At 32.6% G+C, this 24,143-nt stretch overlaps 1 protein-coding gene across 1 annotated transcript in view; it reads left to right on the top strand.

Annotated features, from left to right (window-relative positions):
- Window positions 1-24,143, top strand: part of LOC106467095 (lachesin-like) — a gene marked incomplete at its 5' end in the record, with an annotated part of 73,022 nt that overhangs the window by 26,750 nt on the left and 22,129 nt on the right. Inside the window, 2 exons of the mRNA XM_022395216.1 lie at window positions 11,052-11,180; window positions 21,418-21,708. Coding sequence (XP_022250924.1) covers window positions 11,052-11,180; window positions 21,418-21,708 — 420 coding nt within the window. The remainder of the gene's footprint in view (window positions 1-11,051; window positions 11,181-21,417; window positions 21,709-24,143) is intronic.

Here is a 24,143-nt window from a genome sequence, read left to right as displayed (position 1 = left end):
CAAGGCAACACACTCGTGAAATGGCCCTGAAATTGCATGTCTCTCATGAAACAATATGAAACATCTAAGGAATATGGAAAAACTCCATAACGAAGATGCTTGGGTGCCTCACAAACTCCCCGATGATCATCGTTTCCAACGTATGAACCATTTTTGGACAGAATTGTCACCGGTGATGAAAAATGGATTCTCTATGCAAATATTAAACGCCAAAAACAATGGCTCAGTCCTAGACAAAAACCACTTCTAACCCCAAAACCTGGACTCCATTCGTAGAAAGTGATGCTTTGCATTTGGTGGGACATCAAAGGAGTAATTAATTTCGAACTCCTCAATTCACAGGGAGCTATCAATGCAGAGATCTATAGTCAGCAACTGGAACGTTTAAATCAAGCCCTTCATCAGAAACACCCTTCACTCGTCAATCGGAAAGGTGTTCTTCTCCACGACAATGCACGTCCACACTTGACACGTTTGACACAACACAAGATTATGGAGTTGGATTGGGAAGTTCTCTCCCACCCACCATATTCTCCAGATATCGCACCATCAGATTACCATCTTTTTCGTTCGCTGCAACACCATTTTAATAGGAAAACGTATGCAAATGTGGAAAGTGTTAAAGAGGACATCGACAAAGCCAAATGATTTCTTTAATCAGGGAATTAACAACCTGATTGTAAAATGGAAAAGCATCATCGATAAGAATGGAGCCTATTTCATTCAATAAATGTTTTGTTTTGATATATAAGTTGTTCGGGTTTTTTTATCTTAAAAAAAAGCGACATTAATTTCTTGATGACCTAATATTTTCTTGATATTTGTAGAATGTTTATTCTCCTTTATCATATTAAAGTTCAACACTTTCATAAATTTATTGATGTTGAAGTAAACCTGTTTTGGCTAGTATTTCACTTCGATTATCATATGTTATCATCATGCATTCTTTATCTAAGTTACAGTCATATAGTCATTAAACTACGCTTTAAGATTAGTTCATGAAGCTTGCTCTCCCTTGAACATGCTGTAACAATATAATAAGCCCGCAACAGCAGTACACCATAATTATTCTCTAACTCATTGCTCGACAACGCAGTTACCAGAAAAGTGTCAAATTAATCTAAGGCCCTAACTGTCTTGTTGTTCACGGAATTACAGCATTAATATGATTTTTATTGATAAATCCAAGCTTTAAAAATAGGATACTATTTAGGTGCCGATTACCTGTTTGAAAAACCATAGAATTACTTCTATAAAAAAATGTCTCGAGAGGTAGGAAGTACTTTCGAGTCCAAGCTCAGGGTTATTTAAAAATAAAATTAGTGTAATTGACTTCAACATAAAAAAAAATAGTTTGTACTTTCTATCAAAGCCATCATACCTTAGAAAGATTAAATTGTTGTAATATTTCTCTGGTGGTATTAAACTCAAAAGTCATATTGTTTGTTGGTGATTAGATCAAAATACTACCTAACCTTTAAAATTGTTATTGAAAATGTAGATGATGTATTTCTGTTTCTGTAATAATAAAAAAAGAAAAACTGACATGTTTAGCATTAAGCCACAATCACATTAAGCCTAAAGGATCATTTGGCATAAGTAAATGAAAGGACGTTTATGATGCTACAGTATGTCACTAGTAATCCATTGATAACTAAATGATAAAGAAGAAGAAAAAAGAGATAAAATACAATAATTCTTTAACAACATAATTTGCAAGAAAAGGTAACGTTTTTTGTTGTTGTGTTTTCAAATTAGAGAAGAATGTATGAAACGGTGTCTTCAATGTATCATAGATCCTCTGTAAATACGAATTTTCGGATGTAAATCAAGGTGAAAGTAACTATTTATTGCTTGTTTTCGAGTCCTGAGATTACTTTTTTGCCCCTATTTACAATATGTGGGAATTGATTTTTTTTAAAGAAAACAGCTGTCTCTTTTTTCTAAATACGTGTTCTAGAGTTACTTATCGGTAAGGGAGGGTTAGGTGACATTTCTTAAATGCTTATGTGTAAACATGATTAAAGTAAGATTAAGATCAGAAGTAGCAAGAAAAGGCGTTAGTATCCGAAACGTGTACAAGTTAACGTGTTCAAACTTGCCTGCCAGATGTTTTGATGTTAACTCTACTGTAGCAAAAAAACATCGAATTCGCCATTTGCGTAAATTTATCATAGCAATGCTGGCCATTTGCTACTTATTATTTTCACGAAGTTATCCAAAATATTTCATTTAAATGTAGCAATGGACGCTCAATGATCCATGAAGTTGAAAGTTCAATCGTGCGTATACATTCCTCTAAAACGTTGTTAATTTGTTTTTATAGATGTAGGACTTTCAAACAGCATGAAAGTTAAATCCATAGCTTCCTTAGTAAAAACAAGAGTCAAACAAGTAAATTAAGTTAGGTTTTTCTCGCGAGTCAATTTTATAAAAGTATTTTCTTCTTCGACAATCCTTGAGTTTTGCTAATACATTACTTTAATATCTTAGGAGTTTTTTATATTTACGACCTAAATATCATCCAGGTCAGCTTACATCGAGCAACATATTATAAGCCGCTTGAGGCCGGACGTTCGAGCAACACTACCTCTTATTTTGTAAGCAAAAGACAAGAGGCAGATTCATACATTCAAGAAACCTTTAGATTTAAAAAAAAAATCGAAACTAAAACCATCTGTAATTTTGTCATTGTATTGAATTTTCAAGCCATATAAACATCTTGTGTGTTTCGTAAGTCAGAAAAAGAAATAGTATTTCAGAGCGTGAGACTTACGTGTTATAATATATCATACCAATATGAGCTAGTATGGACGTAATGAAGGCATTTTCATGTAGGAATATGTCATGACGAAGAATGGTACAACATACACACAACCTGAGAAATTTAGTCATTTCTCAATTAGAACTTGAGGATTCTCATTTACTCAGCACTCGAAAATTTCTTGTAGACTATGTCATTATTATGGAAACTGTAGATGTGGTACTTTAATGACCTGCATCGTACAAAATGAAACGTTTTGATACCTACAAACCGTTACAAACAAGTACCAATACTAAACAATGAACTTTGTCACTCTGATAGCAACTTGGCCAACATGAATGTGTTTTAGATATTATATTATTAAGTTCCCCGTATCTTTGAAACGTCTCACGTATGCGGCCATGCATTGTGACTATTTTACGTCTTGATTTTTAGCCGAAGCATAGTGGCTCATACAACAGTCCCGAGTTGTTTTCAAGTACAGACTTTTAGCTTATAGCTCCATCTCTTGACCGATTTGAGATCTAATTAAAGCCGCGGCTATTGAGTAGTCCCTCTTGTTTCACACTTATAGCAGCCTATAGTCTCTCAAAATCACTCATTTCACGACGTTGTCTGTCGCATACGTATCAACATTAGAAATTTACCTATCCAGTGTGTCTATTTATTTTCACCGTATTCATTCGCACAGTGAGCCATATCACATGCTCAAGCGGTGTCAAAAATCAGTGTTGCCACATCAGAAGTTTTACTTTCAGACCTAGAGGTTTCGATATGTTGACAGAAGTAACTTTTTTTATGAAAAACTTTTGACTGCAATTTAAAGGCTTTTCTAAAGATTTTTTATTTAACAGAATTTTAAAGCAAACAAACTTCAATTTTGGAAAAACACTCATTTAGTCATCTGTATATTTTCTTATGAAATAAATATGTGTGTTCTACTATATTCACTGCAAGTGCTGTGCAAATATTCACTCAAATATTCAAATGTATGACGACAACAATTACAAATATAGCGTTTTCCACCTGAAATATTTTTAAAACTTTTATATTAAATACAAATGTACTTAATTTCTTTTTCATTACAAACATTACAATGCGATATACAAGTATCATGAATTATGTAGAAATTCAGAGAGATTAAACTATAACTTACAATTTACTAAGAACCGTATAGTGATGAAGTAAGTAATAAAATCTAAAGGTTTTCTAGAAGTTTTGTTTGACACCTGTACGTATTCTCTGAATATCTAATCTGTCAAGAATGGTCTGGAGACCAGATCAGTGAAATTAGCGTCATTCAGGCATATTTAACTTATTAAGTTATCGCTAGGTTCGGGATTATTTCATATTCTTGGGTCTGGAGATATCTGATTATATTACTTATGAAAAAATTCAAAACCTGAGATTAAACAAAAAAATACATGTATGTTACTTTAATTGATTTATATAAAGCTGAGGTGTAGAAACAGTTTGCATCTACAGAAGGGGGTAAACTGCCTTGAGTTTTATTCTCTAAGCGATATTGCCCTGCAATTATTATTGGTACTTACATTTATGGTAAAGTGACCAAACGTTGTACATCCACAAGTCTAAACAAATTTGCTGAAATAAGCATTTTGAAATAACCTCATACTGAATATATATATATATAGCTTTTGTTTTATGTCTTCCGATTTTCAGTTGTTTCTTTATCTATAGTAAATGTTAAGCAACATTCTCAAAAATTGGGTTTAATGTATCTCAAGGTTGAAGTAACCTGATTTAATGTTTCACTTTGAAGACGCATTCCAAATATTTTTGAAGAACTTTTACTTCAAAAGTAAAATCACTAAGAATTTACATTAACTCTCAATGTGGTACTTTGGTGCCATACATCTTCTCATTAAAAGTTTACACAAGAATAAAAATGAACATCCCATAAGCAAAAATATCCACGAACGCCAAGGGATTTGTAATAATATGACTTTAAAAAATGCCCCCTCCCCCGGTGGGTTAGCAGTAACTTTACAGACTTAAAACGCTAAAATCTGGGGTTCAATTTCCCGTGGTGGATAGAGAGCAAATAGCCCATAATAGATGTTTGCGCTAAAACAGTCATTTACAAATTCTAATTAAACCTAATCCCATCATAATTGTTTATTGGAGTTTTTGACTCACCGAAACAACTTACATCCAGCTTCACCCAAGAGTTCTGTTTAAGATATATCTTTAAATTACGTTGCATTTTCCTTGTTGAACAACAAGATTATATCGGGATCATATAATTTGTTTTCACTGTTTTATAAGCATTAAAATGAGCTTTTTTTTTAAATCCTGTATACATTATCTAGTCTAGTAAACCCATTTGGAGAAAGCAAATAATTTTCACTTGCATAACAATACTTCTTATATGCCTTCTTTTTTACCTCCTCTGTGGCTCAGCGGTAAATTTGTAGACTTAAAACGCTAAAAAGCGGGTTTCGATACCCGTGATAGGCATAATACAGCTTCCTGTTTAAGGACAATCAAAACCTTCGTTTTAATGTTTTTAAAATTTAAGTCGGAACAATAACTTTATTTCATTTTATATTATTCGGCTAACTTTATTTTGATACAATCTTTTAAAGCATTTTTTGACTATAATCAATCATACCAAACTTCACAGTGCAGGTGTAAATGACATTTTGACTGCTATAAAAAGACAAGTAATTATATGCACACGATTTTAAATTCCTTCGGGAACTTTGATTAAAACGCCACTATTAAGACTATATCGTCTTTTCAAAGGAAAGTTCTAGTATACCCCAGGAGGGTAGAATGTGTATTATCAGTTCTGTCTTTGAGAAACTTGATTATTTAGAGTGCTATCAGAACTCAAGTTGACGTAAATATATCTTGTCATCGCAAGCGTGATTTCCAAAGCTTCTTAACAATTTTTAAGTTCTAAGACTATGTTTTTTCTAAGACTTAACAATTTTCAAGACCATGTTTTCGTCGTAATAACGCGCTACAGATTTTGAGGTACTTGTTTGCGATAGATAAAATGATGCAATAAAGTGAATTTGACGTGTTTTTTTTAAAGAAACGTTGATATATCAATATAAGTTTGTGTTCAAGTACTCGAAAGGAATTGAAGATGTTCATTTACAATATTTGAAATTGAAATACTCTTCACAATATTGTAAAATATTTCTTTTAATTCGAGAAACATTTTTCGTAAGTCATTGTTATCGTCGTCGTTTTGCAAGGCTACACAATATGCAATCTATCCACCACAAAGAATCGAACTCCAGATTTTAGAGCTGTAAGTTCATAAACTTACCGCTGACTCACCTGATGACTTTTTGTGTATACAGATTATATCTCATCCACTTATTTCTTAAAGAAATCTTTATCAATAGATTAAAAAATATATAAGTTCGGCTAATATTTTCTTGCTTCTAAAATCTACGATTATTTACCATAAGCTTCTCTTTTCCTAAGTCTGGCGCCATTTAATCAAGTAAATTGTTGCTTTATTCACGGTATTTGTACAAATGCAGAATGACCCATAAGTATGTTTACGAAAGATTTGTTTTCCAGTTAAGGGTATAATAAAATAACGAGTTTATGCACTCAAACCTGCAAATATTAAGACGATAAAACTTATCTTCAAGAGGAATTTACAAATACTGATGCACCATTTTACAATTAAATCTGTCACTCTGCCATTCAACGAAGAAAAACACTTTGAATAATTGTTGTAAGAAAGGAAAGTGTCTTGTAAAATGACATAAAACTTATTCAGTCACCTTTGGGTGGTTATAAGAACGACAAATGATATTGCACATCTGATTGAATCAAACAATGATTCATTAATCTGGTAGGCTTCCTTATGGTCCACCTGTATATGTACTAATGGATGTATCAGGTTTTCACATTTGAAAGTTTTGACGTATGACGTCTAGGCCATTCTTCCATATTATATATGAATATGAAATAGCTTCTATGTTCAAGCACTTATTTAGAAATATATTCTACAAGCTGAGGTACCTTCTTTGTTCAGGTTATGAACTTTAAAAAATGTGTGGGTGGATGCTATGATAAAATAACACAAAAATACAGACTTTCGCACAATTTATTGATTACATAACACATTATTACGGTATTCATTATTACCTCACCCAAAGTTTTGTATAAGATTTAAGAACTCAGTATGCATATACTTAAAACATATTATACACTGTGTGATAGTCAGAGTGACTTTCTATTAAGAAGTATCGGCCAAAGTAGTGACGGTAGGAGTGCTTTCTGTTACTCTCTTTCAACATACAGCTCTTAATGTTCTTTAACAATGTTTCACGTGATTAATTATTTGACGGTCATTGGCCGCAGAAGTGTCTTACAGGCCGAAATTGAAACGTCACGGGTCAAAGTAGGAAGTGCGCATAACTCAAAAAACGGCTCTTCATATCAGCCTTATGGTGGCCGTTGGAGTAGAAACTTCAGCTGAGATTATATATTATTGCAATAGTTACGGACATTTTTTCATTGCATTCCTCTATAGGGAGTGCTGGCGCACTCTATGAGATATATATGGCATTCGTGTTCCCTCCCCCACACTTTGTGTATTTTGTGTTTAAGTACGTAGCGCCATCTATGAATGTAGTTAACGTTAACTTGGAACAAAGATAATAAATGCTCAATAATGAATAATGGGGAGGCGGGTCGTTAAACTTTATTAACACGCCCCTTGTTTAAAACTATTTTACAATATTTGGTTGAAGTTAACCCAGGGACCTAGGAGTAGTTACTTAACGGACAAACAGACAGACACAGAGATTTTTTTTTTTTTGCTTTATATATAGAGAGATTATCATAAAATCAGCCGAAAAGTTGACAGTTGGCTCATAAAGTCAATAAAGTTGGAACAATAAAAAGTGTTTAGACAGACACTATTTATCGTATTGGCCCAATTATAGAGCTATCTCCGTTTTCAGAAACCATGAGAAAGAAAAGATTGAGTGTCATAACGTTCTTTTTTAGGTCCACAAAATCAATACAATAACTGAACAGCCTTCAGGTGGATTAGTTGCAAAAATAAGCGATGCCCTTGAGCAAACATCTGCTGCATATGCGTAGACGGGTGCTATCTGAAAATTCAGGAATGTGACAGATTAGAGTAAGGGTAAGGGGCTCGTGGTCGGTCGTGATTATAAGGCGACTATGAATTTTACAGCCTAATTGTTAATCAAAATACATCGCTTTATAATCGGGCAAATATGGTAAAAAAACCAAAGAGTTACAGACATACTATATGAAAAAACATGAAACTCCACATGAACATTATTTAAGAAGCCATAGAGATTGAGGTGGTCACATCAACTGAATATATAAACCCAGGGTAGTTTAGCAGATCATTATAAACTAAGAAGACCACTGCACACCACTTCTGATAACATGGAGTTCAGGTTTAAATCTTACTGGAGAGCCAAGGACCGTGTCTGCACATTATCTGGAAAGCCAAAGAACTCCAGATTAACTCTACCTAGAAAAACGATGGAGCCCCAGCTGTATACTATATGTAGAAACTTTAGCTGTACATTATTTGCAAACTTGAAGAGCTCCAGCTGCATATTACTTATAAAACTGATAGTCCTAGTTGGATACTGGAAAATGATGGATCTCCAGCTGATTCGTGTCAAAAAACAATAATTAGAAGTGAATACCATGTGGAAACTATGGCGCTCCAGATGGATACTATCTCAAAAATCACAAATCTCTACCAATGAATACTACCTGAATTATTTTTGATCGAAATATTAACAAAACCAAATGTTTTAAAAAGGAAATACTATTTTGTTTGTTTGTTTGTTGTTAAGCGCAAAGTCACACAATGAGTTATCTGTTCTCTGCCCACCACGGGTATCGAAATATGGATTTTAGCGTTATAAGCCTACAGATATACTGCTGTGCCACTGGGGAGCAAAAAAATACTTAACTATGGAAACCTAAGAAAAGTGTTTCGTAGATTGAATTTTGAATAAACGTCCATTCTTTTGTTATGTTTAAAAATTAAAGGTGTGATAGAGAATTTATCTGCTGTAATTTTCTAATAATTTACCGTATTAGATATGTAAAATAATGTTACCGTCCATTCTGATAATTTTAAGTGAACAACTGTACAACAACTACACTGTAAGAATACTTAACTGGTAAAAAAAGTTTCATCTGTAGTATGTTTGCATTATATCAATCAAACCTCCAAGGAGCATTAAGGTTTCAGAACGTGTATTATGTATTTTCCTACTTACCTAACAACAGCATGGTTATTAGCAGTAACTTTTTACTAATATTACAGAGCGTACTTTACAATCCAATCTAATTACATTAAACACGTTTTGTGTAATAAAGAGCGCCTATTAAAAGTTGAAGACAGTTACTTATAATTTATTATAATTCCTGAAATATATATTTGGCAGTAAGTAGCATCATCTTTTCAAGCGTGAATTTTTCCACGCAATACGCTCTACCGCAGTATAGCAAGTAAGTCACTTGTAAGCAACTGGGTCCAACTGCTCTGCACGAATTATGCATTAACTTTGAACAGAGAGCAAATGTATGTCTTTTTATGTAAAATATGAATTACATAGTCGGACTAAGTTGTTTATTAATTACATCGTAGGGTTAGATTGTTTATTTTTAAATCTTACGTAAATGAAATAAACTTTCTCTGTGGTCAATTTTGGAAAGTAATAAACCTAATCAAATCAATCTAATTCTTTTCAGAAAAATATAATTCCTGATAATAAAATTTATAAATATTCTGTGATACTATCCCCCACATTGATAGGATATTTAGTCGATTTAGTATTAGTAAATTTTTAATGAAGTGTTAGAAAATGAGAAAGTAAGTAAATGGCGTCATCTTTATTCAACATGTAAACTAGTAGTCACACGACAATGACTTTATTGTATTTATATGTTGCACACCATTTGTTTTTGACATTCATGGGGATGATGTGAATGACGTGGAAATACGTAGTGTGCGTTTATTTAGGACCGTTGGTTGGTTTTTAAATAAAATTCTAAATGTATATTATATAAGGTTGATTCGTGAGTATTTCTGTATATTCTATGTCTTACCAATTCTTCAGGTACTATATTAGAACATCCCAGAGCGATTAATTTGGATCCAAATAAGAGCTTTAGGTTAGCTAAGGGAGCGTATTGGATGTTAACTTTCTCAAAACATTGCTGAACACATGTACTGCATGGCATAAACAGTGTTAAAAATTCTAGGAGTTTGGTGTTCCATTGTTGTTAAATTAACAGTGAACCATTAAAAACAAAAAGTGATAGGTAAGTTTAATACTAGTCTAGCAACAAAATACTAAACAAACAGTTAAGTCAATTAATAATGCTTCACTGCATACTTTTTTGGTAATTGTATACTTGTGTTCCTTATGTTATTTTGTCTTTTATTGTTTTTACTTTAGACTGTAAGAACTAAATAAATGTGTATTTATACTCTAAGGTACAAATTCCCATATAAATCGGACATGCTAAAATAGAATCTGTAAATTTGCCTTTTTTTTCCTGCAATCCTTTGGCAACAGTTTTTAATTTCATGATTTTAAAATATTTTTTTTATAATTTCACAAAACGTCGTTACTTAATGGATTGTCACCCTAACTTTTTGTTCAATTCAAATACAATCTGTTTAATTATTGTCTAAAACAAAAGAATAAACGGACTTAATACTGCCACTTTTTTCGTTTTAGTTTGTTAAAAATCTACCAATTAAACTACAAAATAGTTAAATAAATAAAAATTGATTTTATTACTAGAATACGATAGTTTGTGTATGAAAAATACACACGTTCCCAGGAGGGAATATCATGACTGACTACAGGATAAATGGTTCTTTTAAGTATTTATCTAACTGGTATTCATTCAGTCGTTACTATTGACGTTTCTGCGATCTACGTCCCGCTTCTAAATGAAACCAGATGAAAAGACTAGAAAAACTAACGGTTCGTTTGGTAAAACTACATCAACAACGTCATGAGGTATATTTAGTAATCAAACTACTATAGTTATAAAAGTATATAATGCACGATCATAATATTAATTTTAATGTTTTTAACGCAGAAAATACGTAGATAATTCTAATTTATGTCAAATGTCAAGTTAAGAAAACAATTAAAGTTTAATGTATTAAGTTGATATCTGTTGTATAAAAGCATCGTAAATGCTAGTTCTTTTCATTTGATATCTTGTTAACGTAAACAACAAAAATAGTGACAGGATTTTTATATTGCAGTGAACAGTTACGAAGGTGAACATTTAGTTCTCGTCAACATCACCAGAGAGCACTCTGGAGCATATCTTTGTATTGCTGTAAATGGTGTACCTCCTTCCGTCAGCAAGAGACTTATGCTCTATGTGAAATGTAGGTATAACAAATCGAGTATTGAATTTATATAATATAAGATTTAACGTTTTAGCTCAGTATACAAAATAAAAAACGTCTCTTTCGCTCTCCATTCTCTCTAGTTTTTAAGGTGTACTCAACAATAGGGTTACTTTAGATATTGATAAAGTGATTTTATCTTTAGTTGGGCTTACTTTGAAATGGAAAGTGGTAACTCTAAACGTATCATACAGGAAACGTTTCTCAATTTTTTCAGAAATGTTTTTATTTTCTCAGAATGTGTCACAAAGCAACCGCTTTTATAACACTTATATTGAGAGTTTCATAAAAAGAAGTTTTGATAGTCATTTACTTTAAATTTATCTTATGAATATATTTTAGGCGACTCGGTTACTCTGAATGTTTCTTATATGTGCGTCTTTTTCGAAATAGCGGTTTCTCTTGGAGTATTTCATGAAAGTTGAATTTCTGGAAAAATCTGTTTCTCTGAATGAATGTATTTTATTGATATGTATTTTTAGAAACTCGGATACTCGATTCAAAATGTAGCAAGTTCACCATGAGAAAGAAGTGACTTCCATATGGATGCACCATGAAAATCTATCTAAAATAGTGAACAAGGCATTGCGATCTCTTTTGAATTTAATAACAAACTTTCAGTAGACCTTTTATATCTGAACATATTGACTAGTGCATAAGACTTGTACTTTGAATATTCTTGGATTGTTCAATTCTATGCACACAATGTCTATATAGTACAATTTAAATATAATATTATATAGTCATAAAAAATGAAATAAGAACATTTGATCACAATGCTACATAAAATGTACACATATAATAATAAAAAGTTAATTAATGTATGATTTTCGATATACTTAAAACGTATGAAAGATTAGAAAAGTTGAGTACAGAATGTTCTAACTTCTGTATAATAATGTATGACAAGCTTCTCTTTCCGAACCGTCGCCAGAAAGATGTCCAAATCTATCATAGGAATAATATTAAATCGTTTGAAAGGAAGATCTGAATAGTGTTACGTTTGAACAATTTTCTTTCACGTCATAATGCCAGTATGAAAACAACTATACAGTGTATCGTGGCTCACGTAAATCTGTTGAGTGAGTATGATTCAAACGTTGAATTGATATACCATTTTTCTATAATTTAACCGGAAAGTCTGAGCTTCGTTCACGATGTTATAAACAGCGGTGTGTGTTTTTAAAAAAATATATTTTTTTTTCAGTCTCATCATGTAATAAAACACGGTAAGTACTAAACACAATGCTCACACTATATCAACTACTTCATAAAAATTGTTTTGGTTTTAATAACGGATTTTCCATGATTCAACTAAGCAGATTTCGAATATAATAATATTATTATGATGTTTGTTAACAAAAAATACAAACAAACTGAAGAAAAGGGAAAAACATTGATATCAAACGAATATGCATATCATTCATCCTGATTTTTGTGAAATCTACGTCTTTTACTCTCAAAACTACGTGTTGTGGTCTTTCTTTTATGTATTGCGTTATGACGTTTTGTGAAATATATGTATATGATGGAGAAAATGGATATCATTTTCGGATTCAGCGTACAGAAGTTACTGCAGAACATGTAAAAATTTCAAGACAAAACCATCGCAGGCTTGTGTAATTCACCCCATTGAGTTTCTCAAACCTCAAACACCTAATCAGTGCCCTAAGGAACTCTGACTAATAATATAGTTCCACATCTGTCAAGACATCACACAAAGCTTTTGCTCCAAGAAAATGTCAGTTTCGTAAAATAACACTTTTACAGTTTCAAGACTTAAAACAGCATACTTAAGCATAATATTGATAAACGGTTCATTTAGTAAAACAATTTCAAGACTTCATTGTACATTACACAAATAGGCCAGTTTCTGAATGCCAGATAGTAAAACGAAAAATTACAATGAACACAAAACGTTACTGCATTGTACAGTAACTGTGGAGAAGTGTGATTCTAAGTTGAACAGTAGAACACATAAAAGCGTCTATAAATGTCAAAACATTATGAAACCTTGCCTAAGGTGTTACTGATATTACTCCAACAAAAAAAAAAACAAAGTTATTATTTCCGTTAAAATTTCATGTGTTAAATCATTAGACATGTGCTATTTGTACGTTTTATTTTCATAAACAATTTACCTTCTATTTCCAATATTTGGCCACCAGTTTCCAATATACAAAATTTACAGTAAATTTTATAAGTTTGGAGAAAGTCTTTATCAGACAATCAATCACGATGTCCTTCCTAATTTTGAGGGTCAACGACTATGGTTCTCGATTGTTCTCTACTCCTCGCTGTCATTATCAACTTTCCTAATTCAAGCTCTCATCTCCAATCCATTTACCAATGTCATCAAGCTAAATGAGTGTCTGCTTTCCTCTTGTTCTTCTTCATTTCATTTTCCTCAGATCTAATTATATGTCTAAAGTAGAACATATTCATTTTCCTACATTTGTCCAACAATTGTATTTTTTGTAGGAATTCGTTGATGTTACTTTAAGTGCTATTCTGTACGCTTCTTAAGCTACCTTGACAAGGACCGAAGCTTGTAACATAATAGCATGGTAAAATGAATCATGCTTTGTTTATGCAAAAAATCCTGTTTTTTATTTGTGGGCATAAAACCTGTTAACCAACTTAATAAATGTTATAATGGCAATAAACATGTAATATAAAGGGTGTTCAAATGGCCTATTCTCCCTCTCTTTGCACTGAGCTGGTCCCCACAGTGGCACAGCGGTATGTCTGCGGAATTATAACGCTAAAAACCGGGTTTCGATACCCGTGGTGGGCAGAGCACAGATAGCCCAATGTGTAGCGTTATGTTTAACTTCAAGCAAACAAAAGAACGCACTGAGCTGAGAGTGATTCAATGGTTAGTGTTGGACTGTAGATCTAAGGCTCCGTGGTATTTGCGCTGTTAACGCTGAAAGAAATTAGCGATTCGCATTTTGGAGTCACAGATGCGTTATAAAAGTGACGGTCAAATCCCACTATTGAATTAGAGTAGCTCACGAATTGGCGGTGGGTTACTTTGACTAGCTGCCTCCTCTTTAGTCTATCACTTCATAATTGGGACGGCTAACGCATATAACCCTCGAGTAACTTTGTACGAAATTCCATAAATCACAACTCTTTGCATTAAAATATATTTAACACTGGTTGGTTTAAAATCCCTTCATCGAGATTAATTTAGTATTGAAAATGTTTAATACAATCTTCTTAGTCATAACTCACTGAGAACAATGTTCGCGGATGTGTAAACAAAACTCTGGACTTTATTTCATACGAAAGAGTGAATACTTATAAAATAAGACTCAAAACGCAACTCATTCATTCAACGATATAGTTCTCTGATATCATGAGGCTTGGAAAATAGATAACACTAATGAGACATAAACAGCCACTTTAAACCCTTCATATATCATTGTGCCCACCTTGAGAATTCATTCCAGTTAAATGAATTTCTGTGTGCTGTAAGAAAGACATTGAACATACAACATGGTTTATTAAAAGATCGAGTAGCATTTCTGATGCAGAAGCATTAAAATGCATGCAAGTCACTCTTACACAGACGTACGCACAAATATACACATGCATTAAGTGCTTAGCGAACTAAATATACATTTCACTGTGTAAAGTAAGCTTATGAGGAAATCTATCCAACAGCTATAAAATACGCAGCACTTCACAGTATGCAGTTATGATAGATTAGAATAAAAGTATTATTTTTCGGACAAGAAATAGGTTTAGAATATGTGTTTATTGGCATTAAATCTTTCAGTAAATCTCCCATGCTATGCGCGACATTTATTATATTGTCTTCATGGCGTGCGTATGCGTCATTCACCATGCAAATATACTAAATACTGGCATAAAATTGTCTAAAACTCACCCCTTCTGGCTAGTTTCTTAATAATAGTGTAAGTATTTTCGACATATTATATACCTTGTTCCTCTAGATATCCTTGAGACCCAAGAGCACCTGAAAGTTTCCTGGCGATTAGCATTCTGAAAGTAGTCACTAAAGCAGTAGGAAGGCGGATAACTGAAATGAGTATCAAACTCGTAAAAATGAGAAAATGGGTTTGAGAATCCCTCATAGACATAACCAATAACCACTGAAAGTTTCATAATAATCAGAGGATGACAAGTGGGAAACTTTCATCAGAAACAGATAGATATATAATAAGGCATCATGCTCTTCTGTGTTAATATTTCTAGTAGCAAGTATAAAAACGTTTCATTCTAAATCCCACAGACTTTGATAACGTATATCACATAAGAAACCTACCAAGCGATATTTGAAACATATACGGAGAACAAATAAATTACTGTACTGAAATGTCATATGGTTTCATATCAACAAATAGTAGTTAGGGCGAGGCTTCAAACGAGCTACCAGAGGGCGCTATATGCATGTCGACTTCGGAGAGAGAAATAAGGGGAGATGATGACGTCATAGTTCCATCAAATGTCACCAGGGCGTGTTATTAGGCCGCCATGACAAGACAACCATGACGGACGGTTGCATCATAGTTCCACCAGAGGATGTGTTGCTAGAGACGCTGTGCTATGTGGCCATGACGTCAGAGACTGTGATGCATAGGTCATGTATCAACGTGTCTCAACATGACTATAATTATTACAATCAGTTTAAAACACTAATTCATTAGTTAATTACATTTCCTGACCACTTAAATGTAAATTCTTAACACTAATTAATAAGTCCTATACATTTCCTGACTATTTATATATAAAATGTCCACGAAAAGATACTTATTTAAATACCATGCAATAATTAAAACTTACTGTTTGAATCTTTAATTATAAATTAAGTAACTATTTCAAATATTTTTGGTAACATAATTATAATAAAAAAATCTGGACACAATATTTTTTTAACAATTTATTAATTTTCTCACAATAAAGATTTTGCAATCTGATCTACATAAAAAGACACATCTATTAAGGATATATTTACCTGAAAACATTTTGCAACAAAATCATGAATAAACATATCATTACTATCTTTATGGGATCCAAATTTAGATAGAAGTTTCGTTTCGACGCATGTCGAAAACGATAATAAGTATAATATATAAATATCATCCACACATAAACAAATATGGTCCTTGCAGTATTATTTTGTTACAAGTCCACCTTTGACAGTTCTTTTTGGTGAATTTCACATGTTTATGTAAATATCGTAAATTAGAATTTAATAGATCTTTAATTTTGAAAAATTATTCTAAGCCGACTGAAACTGATTGAACTTATTACCATTTGTTGGCCACAGAATTGACCAGAAAATATACAATAATTGTACGCTAACTGAAATGTCCCGTGAAATGTCGTGAATACACATCTAATGTTTTGTTTCACTATGTAATGTGAGAGAATTATGCTTACTGACATTTACATTAAGTAACATTCAAAAACTCTAGTTAAAGTATGGTGAATATTACATTTATGTAAACTTTATTTTCAATATTGAATATAATGTGCATAGCAACAATGTGTTAAAATTTACTTTATTTTAATAAAAGTTTGCATACATTCAATGGAAATGTTATCTGTTTTAGATAACACTAATAGTCAAAAAAATATTTCTAAACTTGACATTCTGTCCTGTATATTTTCTAAAACCAGGCCGATCAGTGGCCTTGAATATCAAACAAGTCAGACTGTGACCAAACTGAACTTTCAATTCTATCAGCTCCTCTCTTCTCAGTAAAAGGTCAACATAATGTAAGCAGGTGAAGTGTTATTTGATGTTTGTTCAATGTTAAGGACGTCAGATCCTACTTGAAATTGTGGTTTTTGAATGCATATATCATGTAAGTTACATCTCTAATGTAGAAGAAAGCTCAGTCCTCAAAGATTTATGAAAAAAAGTAGGTTTTGCTCTTCTATAATAGTGATTAATCACATTTATTATGTAGCAAAATGATTTCCTGCTGAGTTTATTAACAAACGAAAACTATAATCTATTCATTCAATATTTATAAAACAATAGGTATGATAAAATTATTTCATGATAGATAACTGTAAGTTATTTGTTTAGCTCAAATGAATGCGTGATTTAAAACTGACATATGTATCACTGTTATAATAGTTATATTATTGAATAATAGTTTTATTTTGAACATTGACGACGTAATCGCATGTTGAGACATATCAAAAACCAATTTGTTTGAGTAGCACTAGGTATATGTAGAACACCACCCACCTTTGTAAAACATGTGTAAATGAATTATTTTGTCAAGTTATATGAATATAAAGTCAAACTAGTGAAACACTAGGTTTTAGATCATTGCATGATATCTAAATAAACGTCTTTGTCTGGACATTTTACATATAAATGGTCAGGAATTGTATAGAACTAATATATTAGTGTTTATGCCGATTGTATTAATTATTGTCATGTTGAGACACATTGATACATGACGTGTGCATCATCGTCTCTGACGTCATGGCCACCTGTAATGTCGGCCTAACAAAGCGCCCCTAGCAGCGCCCCTCTGGTGACATTTTGTGGAACTATGACGTCACCGTTTCCCCATTCTCTCCCTTTCTGAGGTCGGACACATGTAGCGCCCTCTGGCAGCGCGTCTGAAGCTTCGCCCTAACTACATCCAATAGATTTAAGAAGACAATGTACTAGACAATGAGAATTATAAAACTATTATTGTTAATAATTCGCATTTATACGTAAATCCGATTATTTTTAATGATGTCGAGCGGGTTGCACTGTGGTAAAGCCCTAGGTTTCGATGCTGACGAGCCGAACTCGAATCTGTGTAACACCACACTATATTCCCCGCACTTTAAGCTACTGGAGCTTTATAAAAGTTACAATCAATCCCTTAATCTTGAAATGGGCGTTACTGATTGGCTACCTTCCCTGTAGTCATTAGCTCAAAATTGAAGACGACGACATATAACCTTATTAGCTTTGCCATGAATACAGTAATATTGCCATATTATTAATAGTAGCATAGTATTAGTATAACGAGAAGTCGCATTATGTTTTTTGTAGCTCAACTGAAGTATTTCTATCGTTTTAAATATTTTACACATAACAACTCATATAATTGACTGTCTGTAGCCTACCTACGAGAACCAAGTAAACACAAACTGACAGGAAAATGCCTCCATTTTTCGTTTTTCACACTTGTATTATAACCATTCATTAGGATTTTTCTTGTGTTGTACTATGTTGAAGTATTGTTTCATGTCAGGATATAATGTTTTCACAATTTGACCTTCAGGAACTATGGATGGGGAACACGGCAAATTATTCAAATTATTAGACTTTTCTAGTAATGTTTAGGATGTGGTTGTATTTTGATTTAATTAACACACACGTCATGATACTTTATAAAATTACTGTAGACCGTTTTTGACACCACTTTCTTAAGATCGTGCTAAACTCGCACTTCGCTTTCTCTTCAACTTTATTAAGGTTGTCTTTATTGCAGTCAGGAATTGACTCGTACTAATATATATAACTAACTGCTGTTTATGTCTACAACACATAGATTTAGAATGAAGCATATTACTTCTTACCTTGCTCGTCCATTGGTTTATTCATTCTCTCTTACATCTCACGGTCTTTTTATTCTACATAACTTTTATATCCCTTTTTCAAAAATCACTCCAAACACTTATATCGGATTACAGTGTCTCATAATCGTAATGACTTTCTTAATCTCCACAGAGGCAAACAAGAAAGGCTGCTAATCCCTCCAATAGTTTTCTAAGGACTTAGTGCTGTAATCTCCTAAGCCATTAGGGACTGACCAAAAAACATTAAGCTGTTGAAAGATGAATTAAAAGAACACACAAAAAACTAAATTGTTAAGAAGTAAAATCGAGAAATTATAAATATTTACATATTTCTTTATTGATGAAAATCGTTACAGAAACAATATCCGTTGACGTTGACATGTATTATTTAAAACACGTTGTAAGATTAAAGAGATAAACCTTTAATCAGTAATAAATACACCATCCTAATAAGGAACAATTTTCAGTGTTTAACAATTAAAATCAATGAAAAAAAACTCAATCCGTATTCTTCAACCAACAATTTATAACAAAGACTATTTTAAGGTCTCACAAATAATGAAACAATTCAATACTAATGTTAATAATAACACTTTATAGGAATGATGTTTTGTGCTCTGTGCTTTACTTACAACTGCTTATTGATCGTCAAAGACATATTTTAACATATTTTTCTGTGCTTTCATTCATAGGTCCTTAGAATGCTCACGCTTATGGTCGTGGTCGCACTTTATTGACTTATATCACAATTCCCATTGTAACAAGCTTCTGCCAAGAATGAAGAAGTTAATCCTGGACCACAGACCTTGACAATTTCTCCACCGATCCTCCACTGTAAATAGATGTTGGCTTCCAGAAATACATATAAGCAAGCTAAAGGTACTAAAGCCATTTAAAATTGCGTCAGAGAACTTGGCAGGTATGTGGTCAAATGCGATTACTGGATTCCAATTTCTTTGGCCATCGGTTTTAAGAAAACATCCGTTCATTTCCAGGTGTGATTAGAAGCTTATGTATCTTGGTTTGAGAGACTTCGTTACGTTAAAGCTTCAATTCTTTATTATCTTATTGACAGTACCAGGAGATATGCTTAGTTTCATCACAATGGCTTTTTGGGTAGAGCGGTTCTCTTTTGTAGCCGTAACCTTCAATTTGCAGATGGAAGCATTACTTCTAATTGGCTTGGAGCGTTACTTCATAGGGTTGTCTTTCCTAAACACTCTTTTGCATAATTTCTTTCTGCTTCAATAAATAATACTGAAGGCTTACATCTCCAAAATGTTGTGTCCTTTTGCTCGCATCATTTAACAAACTCACTATTCTTCCTCAGATAGAGATCAACCAAAAGCAACCTTGCTATTATTGCAGTGTCGAGAATACGCCGTAAGTAAATAAATGTGCTAAACATGTTCCCTTGCGGCACTACGGTTTGTAACTGCGGTGAGGTGCAAAACTTTCATATAATATTCGAATAACCCTCTTCTAGATTAGAAATATCATCAAATATTTCATTTTTAATACTCTCAATACATATTTTCAGTAAAACAAGTACATTGTAGCATCTACGTAAGGTTTGTTTGTTTGTTTTTGAATTTCGCGCAAAGCTACACGAGGGCTATCTGCGCTAGCCGTCCCTAATTTAGCAGTGTAAGACTAGAGGGAAGGCAGCTGGTCATCACCACCCACCGCCAACTCTTGGGCTACTCTTTTACCAACGAATAGTGAGATTGACCGTCACATTATAACACCCCCACAGCTGAAAGGGCGAGCATGTTTGGTGGGACGGGGATTCGAACCCACGACCTTCAGATTGCGAGTCGAGTGCCCTATCCACCTGGCCATGCCGGGCCCTACGTAAGGTAACTGCCAACGAAGCATTTCATTCATTATCAGAGCTCTTCAGACTTGCCGTGATATCAGATATATTCAGGTAGTGTTGAGCGAAGCTCATCAGACTGGCCGTGATATCAGATGTACTCCGGTAGTGTTGAGTGAATCACATCTATCATAACCAAAACAGATGATATTGTGCATTGTTCTTACTGGGAATACGTATTGGGCCAAAATACCTTGAAATGTATTTGTGATCATTTTATTTTCATGCTAATGTTATCACAACACATCACATTTTCGAGAAGTCTTGATCACATGAGACAAATTTCCACATCCAGTCAAATTGCTGGACTGTATCTGTGACAAAAATTTCATAGTTTAAATTTTACCGCAATGTTGATATATCTTCAAGATACTTTTACTTATGACAAAATCCTAAGTTAAGAGTTTTTCTAAGCACCCAGTCGTTAGTCGAAATTAATGTATATTAAAAAATCAATCAATTCATAGCATTTGTTAATCTACTATGGTAAGCACTAACAACATTTCCACAATTATCTGTACAGTCCACCGGTTTATTTTATAACATATCCAACTAAGATTTTCAACCCTTCTTTAGAAAGAAACATAATTTGGCACTAATACAAAAGTATTTACAAAACGATATTTTTATTATGCAAGTAGCTCATTGGGTAGCTTTATGCTTAATAGCAAACAAACAAACAAGATATGGGAAATTATAACATTACACAAAAAAGGTTTTTATAAAATCTTAAAGAAGTATCAGCACCTCAATTTACTATTTCAGATTCGCCAGTAATAATTGTCCCTAACGGTTTCCTCGAAGTTGAACTTCAAACAACAGCCATCTTAACATGTGTGGTTGATTCCTTTCCTTCTTCACGAATCTATTGGGTTAAAGATGGTGGAACTAGCTTTACTTTAGGGAAGAAGTACGACATCAATGAAAGACCTGCCCGGGAAAATCAAATTGAAAGTATATTTAAGATTCACAATCTCCAAGATGTGGACTTGGGAATTTATAAGTGTTTGGCCAAAAATCCCGTAGGAATACAAGTAGCGGAAATATATGTATACGGTAAGTTAAATTGTAATATTCATTTCGCTTTATCACACGAGTTAAAACAAAACGTAATGGAAACATCACAATAAACAGTATATAAATATATCAATTACTATACATATAGCTGTAATTCAACATGTTTGTTTCACCTGTTGTTACTCATTAACCGTAAACTGGAAGTATTGTTTGGTTATACCAATCATTATCTATATTCTTTTTGTTTCTAAGTTTTTACATTGTTTGATAATGAAAGAATAGATTTACTTTTAATGCAGTTAACCATGTATTAATCATGAACTACTATTCAAAAAATGCATTCACAGTACAAAACTAAACAAACCAATATCACGAACCACGATAGTGGTTTATAATAGGGATCGCAAGGAACTACACAAAACCCTAAAGAACATTCGGGTCAAAAGCACCTTAAACAGTAAAAATTCAGTTCAAGCAACACTTTAAAACCTTTACTATTCACTGTTAAGGCCGTACACATAAAAATACTCAAAAAAGCCAACATGCCAGACTTACAAGAAGAAGAAAAAACGCTCAAACAGCCCGTTTGTAATTCTTTTTCTTATTATTATTATTATTTCTTGCCAGCCTACAACAAAAACGGCTTGGTATATTGCACCCAAACCTTTTGTAGAAAACTAAATAAGGTACTACGAATTTTGTAAAGTCGATTTGTTTCTTCTATATTTTACATAAGCTAAAAAAGCTAAAAACAGCATAACTCTAGTGTTCCTTTAAAAAGCTTAAGTGCAGGATGAAACAGGAATTACTAGTCAGTAATACATCAACATTATTGACTGTAACGTGTAGATACTCCATGCTTTGCACACTATACAATCGGTGATTTTAGGGAGTCAATCCCTAAATTATATATGAAATAAAAGAGTAAAAAAGAATCAATACACATAATATTAATTATATTACACACATTCATAGAATAAATACGTTAAAAGAAACGAAGGTAAATTTAAACCGATGTTTTAGACGTATATTTGAAAATTCTGCCACTTTACTGGTAAAATTTTATATGTGCTTAATGAGGATTGTGTTTTAGTCTAGGTATATATTTGCCCATTGCTATGCATTATATATAGAAAACTTAGTTACACAGAAACTCTAAATGTTCACTATATTTTCAAACAAATCTCCATGACAATCTCCAGCTGCAGCTTAACATTTTACATCTCGAACTAATGCGATCAAACAGCCAATAGCTACAGTAAATCATCATGGACTGTGTCAGCTAGCTGCTAGCTATGTTCATTATCATTACAGTGTATAAGATTAACTATCATATCAAGTAATCCTTTGTCTATAAATAAGCATAAAAAATTCAGCAAACAAGATAAATAAAAAAATGGGAATTTAAAAATCTGCAAATAGTGATCGTAAAAAAAATAGGGAAACAAGGTTGGAGATACTGCAGACATAATTTACCCAAACTAGAAATTCATATTTGACTCCAGCAAATGTAATTCTAGGTAACAGCATGTAGTCAAAATATGTTTTTTTTAGTTTGAGTAAATAATGTCTACAGTATCTCCAACCTTGTTTCCCTATTCTTTTACGATCCCTATTTGCAGATTTTTAAATTCCCATTTTTTTATTTTTCTTGTTATATTATCAATCTATCATTTGACTTTAGATTTGTTTTAAATGTCAACCCAGCCATGATGAATACTGGTTGAAGTAAAGTTCAAAAGATGTGTTATTTGTTAGTATTTGTTTATTCTTATTTCCCTGCTCATTTGAGCTCCAATTTAATTAATATAAATGGTACTAGGAACATGAGATGGAATTACCTACACAAGCTGCTAACTTAAACTTGCCTTTAAGTTTTGAATGATCTGTTGTGATGTAATTTTTAAATGTAAAGCTCAGAATTTAACTTTACAAACTTCTGCAAATGATTAAGTAAAATTGTAACATTTAGCCTAACAAACTTGTAAAAAATATTATTTAGCCAAAGTTTTATATTAATAAGTTCATTGCTGACTTTCAGCTTTTAAAAAGGTTCGTAACAATAATTTTTTCACGTAATACATGAAATTACTTCTATAACCTACAAAGTCCTGTCCATCAGTGGCTCAGCGGTAAGTCTAAGGGCTTATAACGCTAAAAATCGAGTTTTGATACCAACGATGGTTACAAGTCAGATAGAATATTGTGTAATTTTGTGCTTAACAGTAAACAAACAATAACTACGATGTCTTACTTTTAAATTATTACAAATTATAAATATGTGATCACGCAGAGATAATTCTTTCTAATTCTAAATGGTTCTGGTAAGTCTATTCTACGCTACAAACCAAATGTGTTTATAGTTGTTAATTCAAACTAATTATCTAAACATTTCAGTAATAGTTTCTCTAAGTCATTCTAACTTATTTAATTAGCCAAGTACAGTTGTATATATATATATATATATATATATA

This window comes from Limulus polyphemus, unplaced genomic scaffold (assembly GCF_000517525.1).
Source record: "Limulus polyphemus unplaced genomic scaffold, Limulus_polyphemus-2.1.2 Scaffold2486, whole genome shotgun sequence".
Taxonomy (NCBI): domain Eukaryota; kingdom Metazoa; phylum Arthropoda; class Merostomata; order Xiphosura; family Limulidae; genus Limulus; species Limulus polyphemus.
Note: the sequence above shows the minus strand (reverse complement) of the source record. Positions and strands in the feature narration are given on the sequence as shown.